Source organism: Pholis gunnellus (assembly GCF_910591455.1).
Source record: "Pholis gunnellus genome assembly, chromosome: 2".
NCBI lineage: Eukaryota > Metazoa > Chordata > Actinopteri > Perciformes > Pholidae > Pholis > Pholis gunnellus.
Window position 1 is genome coordinate 522,582 of NC_136536.1, and position 17,168 is coordinate 539,749.

At 43.9% G+C, this 17,168-nt stretch overlaps 2 protein-coding genes across 3 annotated transcripts; both read left to right on the forward strand.

The window, feature by feature from the left end:
* The first annotated feature begins 569 nt into the window (after positions 1-569).
* On the forward strand, positions 570-9,921 carry otud5a (OTU deubiquitinase 5a). 2 transcript variants are annotated; one of them, XM_079181203.1, is made up of 9 exons: positions 570-1,422; positions 3,043-3,136; positions 6,362-6,426; positions 6,518-6,674; positions 6,768-6,916; positions 7,741-7,926; positions 8,010-8,220; positions 8,442-8,513; positions 8,829-9,921. In XM_079181203.1, exons 1-9 carry the CDS (start codon positions 814-816, stop codon positions 8,963-8,965), a joined length of 1,680 nt encoding a protein of 559 aa, XP_079037329.1. In that variant the 5' UTR covers positions 570-813; the 3' UTR covers positions 8,966-9,921. The 2 variants fall into 2 exon arrangements, with proteins under 2 accessions (XP_079037329.1, XP_079037330.1); XM_079181204.1 differs by having other exon boundaries at positions 3,046-3,136.
* Positions 9,922-10,750: 829 nt separating this feature from the next.
* pim2 (Pim-2 proto-oncogene, serine/threonine kinase) lies at positions 10,751-16,494 on the forward strand. Its single transcript, XM_079179462.1, has 7 exons — positions 10,751-10,963; positions 12,662-12,762; positions 13,011-13,061; positions 13,690-13,898; positions 14,825-14,994; positions 15,108-15,284; positions 15,396-16,494. The coding sequence occupies exons 1-7, from the start codon at positions 10,906-10,908 to the stop codon at positions 15,557-15,559; spliced, it is 930 nt and encodes a 309-aa protein (XP_079035588.1). The 5' UTR covers positions 10,751-10,905; the 3' UTR covers positions 15,560-16,494.
* Positions 16,495-17,168: the final 674 nt, after the last annotated feature.

Consider the following 17,168-nt stretch of genomic DNA (forward strand, 5'->3'; position numbering starts at 1 on the left):
CAAGACCTGCACCCCTCAAACAAGCTTCTCTCTCTATATATGTATATATACGTATATATATATACATATATAATATATATGTGTGTGTATGTCATTCATAAAATAAGTAATAATAATTGAATATGAAACTTTATTGATGCCCAGAGAGGAGTTTCAGGCAGCAGAAAGAATAAAATATAATTACAATAATAACGATCATTATTATTGTAATTATATTCATAACAATTATTATTATGTATTAATAATAATAATAATAATATGTATTGATGATAATAATATTTATTGATAATAATAATATTATTATTTATCGATAATAATAATAATAATAATAATAATTAGCATAATTACCAATATAATGATCAATAATAACATTAATATTATTATTATATAAGCTGTTCATGTTGTAGATTAAAGTTTGTGCAAACTAAAGGTATAATGTTGTTGAACACAGAAACCTCTCGTCGGGGAAAAAATAAAAATAAAGATCCGATTAACGGCCTGACGTAAAAAAAAAAAAAGAAACTGCCGTCGTAACAAGGAAGTGACGTCACTGCCCTCCGTCAGATTGTGTTGATGTTTTGTGGACTGGACGGGAAGAGGAGCCGCGGTTTGTTTTTATTAAGATAAAATAAACCGTTGAAAAGGAGCCGAATCATCGTAGTTCCTGATCGTCGGTTTCGGTTCGTTAAGAGCCTTAAAAGGTCGGTTCACCGAAACATTTGATCCAGAACACACACACGCACACACACATACACACACACACACACACACACACACACACACACACACACACACACACACACACACACCACCATGACGATCCTCCCGAAGAAGAAGCCCAGCTCCGGTGTCGGTGTCTCGGACCACGCCGACGACAGCGACCGTCGGAGCGGCTCCGATCCTCACCAGCATCAACACCGAGCCGGAGCCCGACCTAGAGCGTCTCCTCCTCCGTGGTCCTCCGGGCGGATCAGCATCGACGCGAGCTCCCGGTCTCAGCAGGCCTCTCCTCCGCCCGTCGGCTCCTCCGTGGTGGGACCGGTGGTGGGACCGGGAGTAGACGGTCGGGACAGCAGCAGCAGCAGCGGAGGAGGAGGAGGAGAACTCGTCGTGTCGGCCGGAGGAGGAGGAGGAGGAGGAGGAGGTGAACGAGGTGAAAGGGGTGAAAGAGGTGAAAGAGTTGAAAGAGGAGAAAGAGGAGGAGGGTTAGGCAGCTGTTGCTCCGGGCCCGGACTGAGCAAGAGGCGGCGGCAGACAGGAACCTGCTCTGGAGGGTTAGCTCTGACCGGAGGAGGACAGGTGACTGGACCAGGAGGAGGAGGAGGAGGACAGGACACGGAGGAAGGAGCCGGGAACAACAGCGAGGACGAGTACGAGAACGCTGCACGGCTGCAGTCCGTGGACCCGGCTACAGTGGAGCAGGTAGGGAAGCTAACGTTAGCATTAGCACTAGAGCTAATGCTAACGGGGGAAAACAACAGTAAACGGATATGTTTTGAAGTGTTATCATTACCTTTCATGACTTGATAGTAATGAAGTATTGCATACATACTACTACTACTACTACTGCTACGACAAGGTACTACTACTGCTACGACAAGGTACTACTACTACTACTACTATGACATGATACTACTACAAGAAGGTACTACTACTACTACGACATGGTACTACTACTGCTACGACAAGGTACTACTGCTACTACTACTATGACATGATACTACTACAAGAAGGTACTACTACTACTACGACATGGTACTACTACTGCTACGACAAGGTACTACTGCTACTACTACTATGACATGATACTACTACAAGAAGGTACTACTACTGCTACGACAAGGTGCTGCTGGTGAAACTAACAGACCACAGACTACAAATACAGGAGACAATGGACATGACAGAGAAGACTATGGGCGCTGAGGTGTACTCACAGAGACAGAGACCAGGTGTCCTCACAGAGACCAGGTGTCCTCACAGAGACCAGGTGTCCTCACAGAGACCAGGTGTCCTCACAGAGACCAGGTGTCCTCACAGAGACCAGGTGTCCGTGAGGGGACTCTGATTTTCTGATGAGTCAGTATTATTTTTAAAATATGTGAATATATTTATATTTTTGTTAAATAATGAACATTTCTTTAATAATAACAATAAAATAAGTAAATGATACAAACTCAGTTTTGATCATCAGTTCATATCGTTTGTCTTTCTGTGAGAGAAACAATCTGTGGAGTTAAACGTGATGGACTCACATTTAAATACACATCACAACAGCTGTTCACTGACTCAGAGCTCACAGTTGTAATAGATATTCAGCGTGTTCACAACTTTATCTTCATGTGTGTCCGAGATGAATTTAAATCTACATCTTGAAACCTGAAACCTATCTACGTCATGTTTTTATGTTTGTTCAATTCTCAGTAGTGATAACTAAATGATTTGATTATTATACATATTACAAACTAAACACTTTAAAAACTCTAAAACAATAATTTAAATGAATCATTTCTTTCGTGCTTTTTGTTGGTATGTTGGTCAGACACTATGCTACGCTGATTAGCGTAACATGTGTGGTGTTTGTTATAAATGTACGTTGGTACATAGAGGGTGATGAGAAGCTGTACATGGAGGGACTTAGGACCCAGGGGACTGTAGGTGAAGGAAACAGGAAGAGACGTCACACAAACAGCTGTTCACCGCTAGTCACGATTCTGTAACGAGACGATTGCGTTAACGCGCCGTTAATTAATTAATGCGTTAATAACACGTTAACTTGCCCAGCACTAATTTATTTATTTATTATTTATTTATATATATATATTTGTGTCTTTTTCCTTTAATAACATGTGAATCGACTCAATGTGAAACTTTTCACACCTTTGACAAACCTTTAAAAAGTCCACTACACAGCTGACCCTGTGTGTGTGTGTGTGTGTGTGTGTGTGTGTGTGTGTGTGCGTGTGTGTGTGTGTGTGCGTGTGTGTGTGTGTGTGTGTGCGTGTGCGTGTGTGTGTGTGCGTGTGTGTGTGCGCGTGTGTTCAGCAGGAGCACTGGTTTGAAAAAGCTCTGAGGGAAAAGAAAGGCTTTGTCATCAAGAAGATGAAGGAGGACGGAGCGTGTCTGTTCAGAGCCGTGGGTGAGTGACACACACACACACTCTGACACACACACACACTCACACTGACACACACACACTCACCTTGTTATCCCTCAGGTGTGTGTGTGTGTAGTTCCTCTGGTCACCAGCAGGTGTCGGTGTTGTCATTTTATTTTCTGCTTCATTGAAACAGAATCAAACACATAATTCACGATGTGTTGTTTGTAGAGGGTTGGTGGCTCTACAGGGGACGATCAGCTGAAACACATTAATCATTCTGATCAGACATTTATTTATAAAGACTTTATTTAATAAATATGTAAATAAGTTCAGTCCTGATTCAGAATATTTTCTATAATAATATTTATTATTGAGGTTATGATCAATTAGTTGAGTTATTGATCTACTTTATCATCAACATTTAATCATATTTAAACTAATGAGACGTAAATATTCAATCATCACCTTCAGTTAAGTTATGGATCAACTCAAATCAGACTTTAAATATCTTCTGATTCTGTTCATAATATATAGAGAAGTGTGTGTGATGTTCCCCGTGTTTTAACATGAATATTCATTCATCATCATTACAGCTGAACACAGTTCTGTTCCTCCGTTTGTGTGAATGAGAGCGAGGCTGAGGGGGCGGGGCTAAAGGAAACGCTAGTGGGCATGCTCAGTGACGATGAGGAAGGTCTCCTGAAGATCAAAGTGGTGATGAAGTGTGTTCCCTCATCGGTCTAAAGGGTTCCTCAGATCCACAAGAGCCGTGGTTCTCTGATGGGGGACGCCAGACTCTTTAAATAGATTAAAATTAGCTTCCATTCAAAAATCCTTGAACAATAGTTATTTCATAAATATTCAATAAAATATAAGTGTAAGTTCATAAACTTTTATAACTTCATGACCCTGACCCGGGGTCGTTTGAGATGATCTCCATCCAGACTTAAAGGCCTGAACACAGACATCACTCGTGTTCCTGTACGCTGGACATCAGTGGTGTGTGTGTGTGTGTGTGTGTGTGTGTGTGTGTGTGTGTGTGTGTGTGTGTGTGTGTGTGTGTGTGTGTGTGTGTGTGTGTGTGTGTGTGTGTGTGTGTCTGGTGACTCATTATGATCTCAGTCAGGTTCTTGATGAGTATCTGAGCTCACACAGACTTCAGACTTCTTCTCACTTCTGTTTTCAGAGACATGTTTCTCTGCTTCGTCTCACATTTCACAGAAATCATCTCATGCACGCACACACACACACACGCGCACACACACACACACACACACACACACACACACACACACACACACACACACACACACACACACACACAGCAACAGCTGCCCACCTGAAACAGAAAGTTAACAGCTCGGTGTGAAACATTTCTGTGTTCTTTAGGATGTTTTTTTATCGTCACACAGTTTAAAGTCTGTACTGAAGCTGAAGTACTAATACTTGTGTTGATACTTGCACTGATACTTGTATTTATACTTGTTTATACTCGTACTGATACTTGTGTTGGTACTTTTGATACTTGTGTTCTCTCTCTCTGTGTGTGTCACTAACTAACTTACCCACAAACACTACTGATGAGAAAAAGGAAGTTGTTGGTGAGGTTCTGAGAATCGCCGTGGTGACGGACCATGTGACTTGCTGGAAATCAAACCAAAGTGGTGCTCATTTGCATAACTGTGTGTGTGTGTGTGTGTGTGTGTGTGTGTGTGTGTGTGTGTGTGTGTGTGTGTGTGTGTGTGTGTGTGTGTGTGTGTGTGTGTGTGTGTGTGCGTGCTCGCATTAGAGGTTCAGTTTACTTGTGAGTCAGTAAAAAGAGAGAAGTTCAGCTCCTTTAAATCTACTTTGTCTTCATGGACACATTCCAGTTAGCTTCAATAACAGCACCTCATTATTATTAATGTTATTATTTTAACATGTTTCTGCCTTCAGGGTCCTCATTCTAAAACAATGTGCACACACAGACACATGCACACATAACTGTGTTTACGAAATAAAAGCTTGATGTGTTTTTCAGAGCTGTGTTTATTCAAAGTGCTTCTTTTCTTTCTTTTGGACAACATGGGGGGGTTTCATTTGAGTCTCCTGAAGTTGTTCCGTGTCTCCTGAAGTCGTTCATGAAGGTCGTTTCGTGTCGCCTGAAGGTCGTTTCGTGTCTCCTGAAGGTCGTTCCGCGTCTCCTGAAAGTCGTTCCGCGTCTCCTGAAAGTCGTTCCGTGTCTCCTGAAGGTCGTTCCGTGTCTCCTGAAGGTCGTTCCGTGTCTCCTAAAGTCGTTCCGTGTCTCCTGAAGGTCGTTCCGTGTCTCCTAAAGTCGTTTCGTGTCGCCTGAAGGTCGTTTCGTGTCTCCTGAAAGTCGTTCTGCGTCTCCTGAAAGTCGTTCCGTGTCTCCTGAAGGTCGTTCCGTGTCTCCTGAAGGTCGTTCCGTGTCTCCTGAAGGTCGTTCCGTGTCTCCTAAAGTCGTTCCGTGTCTCCTGAAGGTCGTTCCGTGTCTCCTGAAGGTCGTGCCGTGTCTCCTGAAGGTCGTTCCGTGTCTCCTGAAGGTCGTTCCGTGTCTCCTGAAGTCGTTCTGTATCTCCTGAAGGTCGTTCCGTGTCTCCTGAAGTCGTTCCATATCTCCTGAAGGTCGTTCCGTGTCTCCTGAAGGTCGTTCCGTGTCTCCTGAAGTCGTTCCGTGTCTCCTGAAGGTCGTGCCGTGTCTCCTAAAGTCGTTCCGTGTCTCCTGAAGGTCGTGCCGTGTCTCCTGAAGGTCGTGCCGTGTCTCCTAAAGTCGTTCCGTGTCTCCTGAAGGTCGTGCCGTGTCTCCTGAAGGTCGTGCCGTGTCGCCTGAAGGTCGTTCCGTGTCGCCTGAAGGTCGTTCCGTGTCGCCTGAAGGTCGTTCCGTATCTCCTGAAGGTCGTTCCGTGTCTCCTGAAGTCGTTGCTGAAGGTCGTTCCGTGTCTCCTGAATTCGTTCCGTGTCTCCTGAATTCGTTCCGTGTCTCCTGAAGTCGTTGCTGAAGGTCGTTCCGTGTCTCCTGAAGTCGTTGCTGAAGGTCGTTCCGTGTCTCCTGAATTCGTTCCGTGTCTCCTGAATTCGTTCCGTGTCTCCTGAATTCGTTCCGTGTCTCCTGAAGGTCGTTCCGCGTCTCCTGAAAGTCGTTCCGTGTCTCCTGAAGGTCGTGCCGTGTCTCCTGTCTCCTGAGTTAAGGATGTCCAGTTTTGTCTCTTCATGGATGTGAGTGTGTAGTTTGACCTGTGACCTCCGTGTGTCTCTGTGTCTCAGCTGACCAGGTGTACGGAGATCAGGACATGCATGAAGTGGTCAGGAAACACTGTATGGACTACCTGGTAAGTTTCAGCTCCTGCTGTCTGTCTTCATCACGCTCCTCTTCCTCAAACGTCTCCTCCTGTGTCTTCATCATGCTCCTCTTCCTCCCAGATGAAGAACGCTGACTATTTCTCCAACTATGTGACGGAGGACTTCACGACATACATCAACAGGAAGAGGAAAAACAATTGCCACGGCAACCACATTGAGATGCAGGCGATGGCTGAGATGTACAACAGACCGGTGGAGGTGTACCAGGACAGCAATGGTGAGTCCGATCGTCCAATAGGAAACCATCTGCAGATCTGTCAACCAATCATTTTCCACCAGCCCTTAACCCCGCCTCTTCCTCCTCCTACAGAGCCAATCAACACGTTCCACGGCATTCACCAGAACAACGACGAGCCAATCAGAGTGAGCTACCACCGCAACATCCACTACAACTCGGTGGTGAACCCCAACAAGGCCACGATCGGGGTCGGACTGGGACTGCCTGCCTTCAAACCAGGGGTACCAGAACCTAACCAATCACGAGAGACCAACGTATCCGCCTGAATCTAGCGTTGTTTTTACGTAGACACCACGAAAACATCTCCCGGTGTTTTTCAGAGCAGAGCGAGTCTAAAGAGCAGAACCAGCGCTGTATCTGTGAACTCATATTCATAAACTACTTTATTACCTTCATACAAACCCTGTCAAGTTATAAAGAAACAGGTTGAACATCCTGTAAACTAACATATTTACTCACATGTAGATTTTTAACACCTCTTAACTGACGATTAATCGTTAGTTCCCCGTCCCTTCTTCATGGAGAAACAGCTGTTTAGTGTCACGATGCCGGACCAATCAGTGGACTAGAACTCTGTGGAGTGGGCGGAGTCACAGGTCTGGAACCAGACAACAGAACTCGTCTGAGGCTCCATCAAGCTGTAAATGAATATCACATGACTGTTCATGCACACTGGTCATCGGGCGCCGGTGTAAACAGGAAGTAGATCGGTTGTCAGATCAAAGTTTACTAGATTATGGATCATAAATGTGGTCAACACACTCGTTCTCCCTCGTAGCGCTGCTGGAGGCTGAAGTCGCTGTCCTACTGGAGAGCGTTTATGCGTTTGTTCCTTTACAGTTTCTGTGTGAACTTCACAATAGTTGTGCAGAACATAATAAGCATTAATAAGAAACGTCCGCTCCGTAGGTCTGATACCACTGCTGGACATGTCGCTCGCTAGTCGCTCTAATAACAGCTGTTTGAACACCACACCTGTGAATACTGTGTTCAGTAATACGTGTAACTGCCCCCCCCCCCCCCCCCCCCCCCCCCCCTCCCTCAGTACGCGGAGCAGACGCTGATGAAGTCGGCCATCAAGACGTCGGAGGAGTCGTGGATCGAGCAGCAGATGTTGGAGGACAAGAAGAGGGCGACGGACTGGGAGGCCACCAACGAGGCCATCGAGGAGCAGGTGGCCCGGGAGTCCTACCTGCAGTGGCTCCAAGACCAGGAGAAGCAGGCCCGACAGGTACGCCCACGAAACCTGGTCTTCATCCAATTAAGAGGATCCAATTAAAGAGGTGGTTAGAGTCCTGTTTCTGTCTCTCTCAGCCCCGTAAGGCCAGCGCCACCTGCAGCTCTGCGACGGCGGCGGCCTCCAGTGGACCGGACGACTGGAGCGCCCGGTCGCCACGGCAACGCGACTCTGACCCCTCCCACTCCCACTCTGACCTCCCGACCCCCCCGTCGACAAACAACAAGCCCCCCTCCCCCGCAGGAGCCGCCCTCATCCTGAACAAACCCCCCTCCCCCTGCGCGCCAGGTAATGCACACACTCACTCACTGTACTCGGCCAATCAGAGGGCAGCATGAGCTGTGATGGATGGAACTTCTGACTGTGTGTGTGTGTGTGTGTGTGTGTGTGTGTGTGTGTGTGTGTGTGTGTGTGTGTGTGTGTGTGTGTGTGTGTGTGTGTGTGTGTGTGTGTGTGTGTGTGTGTGTGTGTGTGTGTGTGTGTGTGTGTGTGTGTGTGTGTGTGTGTAGGTCCCAGTAATCAGAGTCGTCATCATTTGGAGTACAGAGCCATCATGCAGGAGATGTCACCTACAGCGTTTGGTAAGATGTAACTGCTAATACTACTTCTACTACTGATATTACTGCTAATACTACTAATAATATTACTACTACTACTGCAAATACTACTACTACTACCGCTACTGCTAATACTGCTCCTGCTACTGCTAATACTACTAATACTATTACTACTACTACTACTACTGCAAATACTACTACTACTACTGCAAATACTACTACTACTACTGCTAATACTACTAATACTACTGACTGACTGACTGACTGACTGACTGCTCTGTGACCTGGTCTCTGTGACCTGGTCTCTGTGACCTGGTCTCTCTGCTCTGTGTGTTCCAGGTCTGACGGACTGGGAGGACGATGAGATCCTGGCCTCGGTGCTGGCCGTCTCTCAGCAGGAGTACCTGGACAGCATGAAACATCAGAGCTCCGCCTCCATGCATCGAGAGAGAGAGCCGTCACCTGACAGCAGCTGATAGCAACACACACACACACACAATGACCTTTGACCCCCCCCCCCCCCCCCCGACCTCTGACCCTCAGACCAGGGAAGGAAATAAAACATCAAACAAAGAAATGCACACTTGTTTTTTTCAGCAGACATTTCAACTCATCCGTTCATCACTCGTCTCCTCGTTTCCTTTCCTCTCTTCCTCATACCTCCCATAACCCCCCCCCCCCCCCCCCTCTCAGCCAATAGTGATCTGACATTATTCCCCCTTCCCCTTCCCCTTTCTCTTCCTGGTTACAACCCACGTGGAGCTTAATGCTGATTTGGGATCAGTTGTGATTCAAGCTTTTATTTTGAAATTCACAGAAATCAGTTTTAAATTTTACTGTGTTTTGGTTCCTGCTAGCAGGCTGTTAGCTCTGAGGCTATCGGGACCATTGGTTTCAATGAGGAATGCTAATCAGAACTGAAAAGACCAGTCCAGTATTTTAGCAAGCTAGCTATCACCTCAAGTCTTACTATGTTTTAAAGCTAGTTCCTGCTAACACTGCTAACTGGTTGGCTTAGCTTACCTCGTAGCTCCCCGCTGGCGGCCATTTTGTGTCGAGCAACGCACATTAGCTTTGCTTCATTGTCTGGGAAGTAAAATCATACAGTCAGCTCTGACTTCATGGTCTGTAACACCTCTCTCTCTCCTGGTTGTCTTCATCCTCCTCTTCCTCACCACCACCATCATCATCATCATCATCATCATCGGACTTATTTAGCTGCATGTTTAATCGACCAACATCATCATAGAGAAAAAGCCACAAATAAAATAAAAAAAAGAGATAAAATGTGAGAATTGTCATACTTATCCTCTTAATGATTGATTATTATTGTTGTTGTTATTAATAATATAAGTTTGTTTTATTTTATCGTTTGGGATAAAAAAAGAACCTTTTTTTTTCTTGGAATAAAAAGAGGAAAAATGTTTCTGAAGAAAAATGTTTGGGAGATTTTGTATTTATTTGTTCTGACACGAAACACACTGAACTTTGTTTATATTTATATATATATATATTATATATGAATATTATTTTACTACTTCAGAACTTTAGTCCAGATAATCATGATGAAATGCTCATTAATTATCAGAATAAACGTAAAACAGCAGGAATTATTTTCTTTATATTTAAATCAACATCACACACTATTAATTTATATACTTTTACTCAGTCAAGGTTTTGAATGCAGGAGTTTTACTTCTAGTGGAGTACTATCACAGTGTGGTATTAGTACTTTTACTGCAGGTAAAGGTCAGAGTACTTCTTATTTTCACTTTCTTGTAAATTTTTGCACTGACACATTTATTTTGACAGGAACCGGAAACCGATCTGACCTAAACGTGTGCGCGAGAGAGACCGAGAAGAGCGCGCGGCACGTAAAGGAAACCGTTGGTTTATTTAGATACAGCAAAGACTGTGTGTGTGTGTGTGTGTGTGTGTGTGTGTGTGTGTGTGTGTGTGTCTGTGTGTGTGTGTGCGCGTGTGTGTGAGAGAAACCGCCCTCCTCTTTCCCGTCAACATCTTCATCTGTTCACCGCCCTAAATTCTACGAATTCCTCTCGCGAGGGTGATAATATTCATGAGTTTTTAAAGCAGGAAACCCGCAGCTTGAATCTGATTGGCCGGGACGGTTTCAAAACATTGGGCACACTTCTCAGCGCTGATTGGACAGAGGAGGGCGGAGTAGGCGTGGTCTGACAGAAGAGTATAAACAGTAACGTAAGAGTGAGTGAAGTCTTGTTTCCTTCAACGTTTGAACGGTTTACAGCACAAAGTCACGTTTACAGTCTTATTCTTTATTTGCTGTTATTAGGTTTAAAAGTGTGAAGCGGGAAACGTGAAGAAAAAGGTTTAGAAACGACTGACTGGAGACTTTCAACCGACAACAGGATGGATTCTACCGGATACAACTGACGAGATGTTGGAGAAAAGAGCCGCGGAGCTTCAACCTGAGGAGGAAGTCAGAGCGAGACACGGTAATAAAATATATTATTATAAAATATATTATATTATTATAAAATATATTATATTATTATAAAATATATTACATTATTGTAAAATATATTATATTATTATAAAATATATTATATTATTATAAAATATATTATGTTATTATAAAATATATTATATTATTATAAAATATATTACATTATTATAAAATATATTATATTATTATAAAATATATTATGTTATTATAAAATATATTATATTATTATAAAATATATTATGTTATTATAAAATATATTATATTATTATAAAATATATTACATTATTATAAAATATAAAATAAAACGTGTTTAAAGGAAGCGGGTCAGAAGAGAAAGACATCACTTTGTCTCCCTGCAGCTTTAAGAACTAACTCTTAATTAAAGTTAGCTTAGCTAGCTCGTTAGCTAGGCTACTGATGTTCTCTCTATAGTGAAGGAACCGTGCATCTTATAGCTGGGCCTTCACTGCTGTCCTGCAGCTGAAACACAGCTACGTTATTATTTGTTTCAGGTAAAAATGAAGCTCAACACCTGTAGATAGAGAGCGTGAGAGCAGCCTGTGAGAGCTTTGAGGAGCTCACAGCAGCTCCTGCTGCTCGTTCACACAGAGCAGAACTACGAGCTTTAACGTCACAACACCAGAAACGTCTCCATCAACACCACAACAAGTCTCTAGATGTGTCTCTAGTAGCTTTTGACAAAAAAAATCACCATGAGGGATTAAGTTGTCAGATTTAGCGAGAAAGTCACCAAGTTGGCAACACTGGCACCAGCTAAATATGTCCCCAGAGCAACGTTGGACGTAACAATAGTTCCTATCGCATATTAAACCAAACACAAATCCATCTTCATAAAAACAAGTTGTACAAATAATAATATATAAACAAGCATCTTAAAGCTGCTGCAGATGTACAAACAAATGCATTTAACTTACCAGAGCTGCTGTTCACTTAAAGACAAACTCAATTTACTCACTTTAATCTCACCGTTTCTCCTCCTTCAGCCATTGAGTGTTAAAAAACAAAGCTCAGTAAAAAAATAAATAATCTACACCAAGAAAATGCAAAAAAATTCATCATTTCTTCCATATCTTTCAATTTGAACTCTTACTACTCAGACTAAGCTCTGATGGCTACTTTAAGTTTTGTTTCACAATAGTCACGTGCTCGCCCACTGACCAATCACAGCGCACGCTGCACCTCACTGCAGAGCTGCTCCTGGAAACTGAGCTGTGTGTTAATGCTGACGTAGCTGTAGGCCAGCTAGCAGCTCTGACACGTCAAAGAATACGCCCAACATGTCAAACTAAAGATCTGATTGGTTGAACACTATGACGATCAACAACATCGTCCCCATTCACTTAACCTGCACATGGATTCACTGGTGAGTCTGCAGGCCTGGGGCCTCTCTTCTACCTAGAGACACAGAGGTGAACTCTGATTGGATAAAAGCTCTACTTAAAACAAGCTGCACTGAAGCAGAGCAGCTGAGGAGCACAGTAGCTGTGCAATGAGAACATAAGATGATGGGAAAATATCTTTATGAATTATAATACATGTAGTGCATTTAAGAACAATTATAAAATTATAAAATAGCTCTAACTTTGTGATTGTGTTTAGGCCAGCAGAGAAGGCTTTGCAGGCCCTGACGGCCCACCACTGGTTCTGACTGATGTTCTCTCTCTAGTGAAGGAACCGTTCTGCAGTCAGTATCGTTGTGGTTCTCTGCTCGGCAGCGGTGGTTTCGGTTCCGTGTTCTCAGGCCAGAGGTTCTCCGATGGACTGCAGGTCAGACGACACATTCATTCAGTTCTTCGTGTTTAGTTTGTTTGTTTATGAAATAATATTCAAATCAATCATTCTTTATTTAAACAGCACATTTGTAAACAAACTGCTTTACAAAATAAAATGGTGTGAAAGTCCTCAAACACTTTTAAAAAGTAAGCCATGATGAGTTTGAAGAAGTGAACAAAATATAATATAAATAAATGATATTAATGTAATAATAATAAACTTCTCTCTTTTGATCCCTCCAGGTTGCTGTCAAACAGATTTCCAGAGACAGAGTTCAGCAGTGGGCCAGACTGGTGAGTTTATTTGTTCTAAAGAAGAACAAAGTAAATCTATTTAGTAGAGAACAGACCTCGGGTCAGCTCTGCCCTCTGCTGGACTGACAGGTGAACTACAGCCGTTAGTGGGGCCGGCCCCCTGTGATGTCACAGGTCAGTAAATGACCCTGCAGGATTTCCCCATCAGTTACAAACTCATTTCTTATTCATCAGAACTTTAGCTGGGATTCCCCCCCCCCCCCCCACACACACACACACACACACACACACACACACACACACATACATAAAACCACCTGGACCACACCTGTAGGCGTCGGAGCAGGGCAAAAAAAACCTGCAGAAACCAAACTGGAGTTTCTGTGTGAAATAAAAACACCTTCATGACGTCTTATTGTTCTATTCATCATACAGACATTATTGTTGTTATTAACATCTGTAACTGTTTAACTGTTGGTCTGATAAAATGACAAAATAATCAATAATTTAAATAAGTTTTAATAGCATTACACAGGTTATAATTTTATGGTTATTTAACTATTTGTTGTATACATAAAACAATAAATGTGTATTTATAGACATGGATTACAGTAGTACATTAGTAATAATAGTAAATGTGTATTTATAAAGTATTCTGTCCTCTCAGCCCGGTGAGGTCAGCCCCGTTCCCATGGAGATTGCTCTGCTACAGCGACTGTCAGAGGTCGGAGGTCACGGGGGCATCGTCCACCTGCTGGACTGGTTCCAGGTAGAGGGGCGGGGCTTCCTGCTGGTGATGGAGCGCCCGCCACTGAGCCAGGATCTGTTTGACTTCATCACCGAGAGAGGAGCGCTGACGGAACGCCTCGCACTCAGGTTCTACTCGCTGTGTGATTCTACTCTGTGTGGTTCTACTCTGTGTGGTTCTACTCTGTCTGGTTCTACTCTGTCTGGTTCTGTAGTCTCTACTGTTCTACTCTGTGTGGTTCTACTGTGTGTGGTTCTGTAGTCTCTACGGTTCTACTCTGTGTAGTTCTACTCTGTGTGGTTCTACTGTGTGTGGTTCTACTGTGTGTGGTTCTACTCGCTGTGTGATTCTACTCTGTGTGGTTCTACTCTGTGTGGTTCTACTCTGTGTGGTTCTACTCTGTCTGGTTCTACTCTGTGTGGTTCTACTCTGTCTGGTTCTACTCTGTCTGGTTCTGTAGTCTCTACTGTTCTACTCTGTGTGGTTCTACTGTGTGTGGTTCTACTGTGTGTGGTTCTGTAGTCTCTACTGTTCTACTCTGTGTGGTTCTACTGTGTGTGGTTCTACTGTGTGTGGTTCTACTGTGTGTGGTTCTGTAGTCTCTACGGTTCTACTCTGTGTGGTTCTACTCTGTGTAGTTCTACTCTGTGTGGTTCTACTGTGTGTGGTTCTACTGTGTGTGGTTCTGTAGTCTCTACTGTTCTACTGTGTGTGGTTCTACTGTGTGTGGTTCTACTGTGTGTGGTTCTGTAGTCTCTACTGTTCTACTCTGTGTGGTTCTACTGTGTGTGGTTCTACTCTGTGTGGTTCTACTGTGTGTGGTTCTGTAGTCTCTACTGTTCTACTCTGTGTGGTTCTACTGTGTGTGGTTCTACTCTGTGTGGTTCTACTGTGTGTGGTTCTGTAGTCTCTACTGTTCTACTCTGTGTGGTTCTACTGTGTGTGGTTCTACTGTGTGTGGTTCTACTGTGTGTGGTTCTGTAGTCTCTACTGTTCTACTCTGTGTGGTTCTACTGTGTGTGGTTCTGTTGTTAAAGTTCTCTGTTCCCCTCAGGTTCTTCCGTCAGGTGGTGGAGGCGGTGCGGTTCCTTCAGGCTCACGGCGTGGTGCACAGAGACATAAAGGACGAGAACCTGGTGGTGGACACGAGGACGCTGGAGGTGAAGCTGGTTGACTTTGGATCCGGAGCTCCTCTTAAAGAGACGGCGTACAGAGAGTTTGAAGGTACAGAGACCGTCAACCGTCAGATCGTATCAATAAAGCTTTTTACAATTGAAAAGACTGTATCGATAACTGTCCTCCTCGTCTCCTTGTGTCCTCGTCTCCTCCCTCCTCAGGGACTCGGGTCTACAGCCCCCCCGAGTGGATCGAGTCTCAGTCCTACGAGGCGGTCTCCCTCACCGTCTGGTCTCTGGGCGTCTTGCTCTTCGACATGGTGTGTGGCGACATCCCGTTCGACCGCGACCAGGAGATCGTCAGGGCCACGCCCATTTTCACCAGGAGGGTCTCCAAAGGTAAGCAGAACCCACCCTGACACCCCCCAGCCCCCCATCACCGTGCAATCTGATTGGCTCAAATGTCCAGATGTGTTTAAACTAAAACCTCGCATCAATTTGTCTTCCCAGAATGCCAGTCTCTGATTCGCTGGTGTCTGTCGTACCTTCCTAAAGAGCGACCGACTCTGGAGGAGATCCTGTCTCACCCCTGGATGGAGGGAGGACAGGAGGAGGTGGAGGAAGGAGGAGACCAGCAGGAGGACCACAGCTCTCTGCCAAACCAGTCCCTGTAACCACCGGATCAACCATGAACGTACAGTCGACATAACCCTGAACCCACAAGACTCTGGACAGACTAAACGTAACCCTGAACACAAAGGGCTCTGGAGACTAAACGTAACCCTGAACACAAAGGACTCTGGACAGAGTAAACGTAACCCTGAACACAAAGGACTCTGGACAGAGTAAACGTAACCCTGAACACAAAGGGCTCTGGAGACTAAACGTAACCCTGAACACAAAGGACTCTGGACTTGTACAGACTGTTCCTCTGTCAGCCAGCAGGGCGGCGACAGGAACTAGAAGCTCACACTGGATTTAAAGGAGCAGATCAGCGACATCTTCTCGTTCTCTCCCACAGGAGGAACTTATTCTCTGTTAACGGAGTGAAACATGAAGAAAACACTGCTGTGATCCACTTGGAGAAAAAATAATTGATTTAACTTTCTTTTATTGTTCATTTATTTATCTCTTTGTGTGGATGCAGCAGGTTTGGTGTCTTCCTTTTGGTTATTTATTTGTTTAGTTCTGTAGTTACATCAGAGAACAAACAGCTTTATTTTATGGCTCCGTCACCGTCCTCAGGTTGGTTTTCTACAAACGTCATTTAGTCATTTAGTAGAAAATATATTGTTGATATAAATCTGTTGGTTGATGCAGGAAATAATAATAATAATAATAATAAGTTACTGCAGTACAACTAGCACAGAAGCTGTTCTAGGCTAAAACAGGAAGTCCATTTGACGTCAGAACAAAGATATTTATTGTTGTCTTCCTGGTAGTGACACGTTGATGTTTGGATGTGATGTCACTGTGAATACTTGTGTGTTATTGGTTTATGATCAAAGTGGCTCGTTGGTCACTTGTTTCTGTTTTATTTACATTAAATAACAATTTATGGATCGAAAATAAGATCCGACGTTTGAATTAAACAGTTTTTGTCACTTCATCACGTCGTGTCCTGACTTCTCTTTACCCACAATTCATAGTGTTCAAAACAAGAACGACGAGGGGCAATGAACCCACGAACCACGTAAGACGTTACACTGTTGACGAACAAAGTGAAAACAAACATATAAATATATATATTATGATGAACTACGTTATGTTATACTAGAGCAGTGGTTTTCAACTAACATTCCAAAAGGTCCGGAACATTACAATAATAACATCTCACACAGCTAAGTAGTAACGTCTCTGTGTAGCCAGAGCCAGCGGTTGAGACTCAGTCCAACTCTCGTGACCTCGGGGTCGTGAGGTTAGCTCACAGCTGATAACGTGTCATCAAAGTGTAGCCCCCCCCCCCATGTTACCCCTCAGGGAAACACTCTCAGCACTGCTGCTGTTTGAACTGTTAGCACCGTTAGCTTCTAGCCGCTGGCTCAGCCGTCAGCCATGTTGAGAGCCGTGTGGAGTCAACAGAAGCTCCTCCCTCAAACCAAAGCCACATCTGAAGCTACACTGACTGGATCAACACTTTTATAGCTTCTAACTGACTCTAACTGAAAGTTACTTTAACTCATGAGTCCTCGTTTGTACCTTCAGATATCAGCCTGATTCTATTGTTTACTGATTGTTTTATTCATTTCAAAGCTGAGTTCACTTCCTGCTAATGAAAACTCA

Excerpts from the sequence above, each read along its gene's own strand:
- otud5a (XM_079181203.1), top strand. The coding sequence starts at position 814 with ATGACGATCCTCCCGAAGAAGAAGCCCAGCTCCGGTGTCGGTGTCTCG. Across the intron at positions 6,675-6,767 it reads GGTGTACCAGGACAGCAATG|AGCCAATCAACACGTTCCAC; the intron begins GTGAGTCCGATC and ends CTCCTCCTACAG. Across the intron at positions 6,917-7,740 it reads TGCCTGCCTTCAAACCAGGG|TACGCGGAGCAGACGCTGAT; the intron begins GTACCAGAACCT and ends CCCCTCCCTCAG.
- pim2 (XM_079179462.1), top strand. The coding sequence starts at position 10,906 with ATGTTGGAGAAAAGAGCCGCGGAGCTTCAACCTGAGGAGGAAGTCAGA. Across the intron at positions 10,964-12,661 it reads GGAAGTCAGAGCGAGACACG|TGAAGGAACCGTTCTGCAGT; the intron begins GTAATAAAATAT and ends TTCTCTCTCTAG. Across the intron at positions 12,763-13,010 it reads GGTTCTCCGATGGACTGCAG|GTTGCTGTCAAACAGATTTC; the intron begins GTCAGACGACAC and ends TGATCCCTCCAG.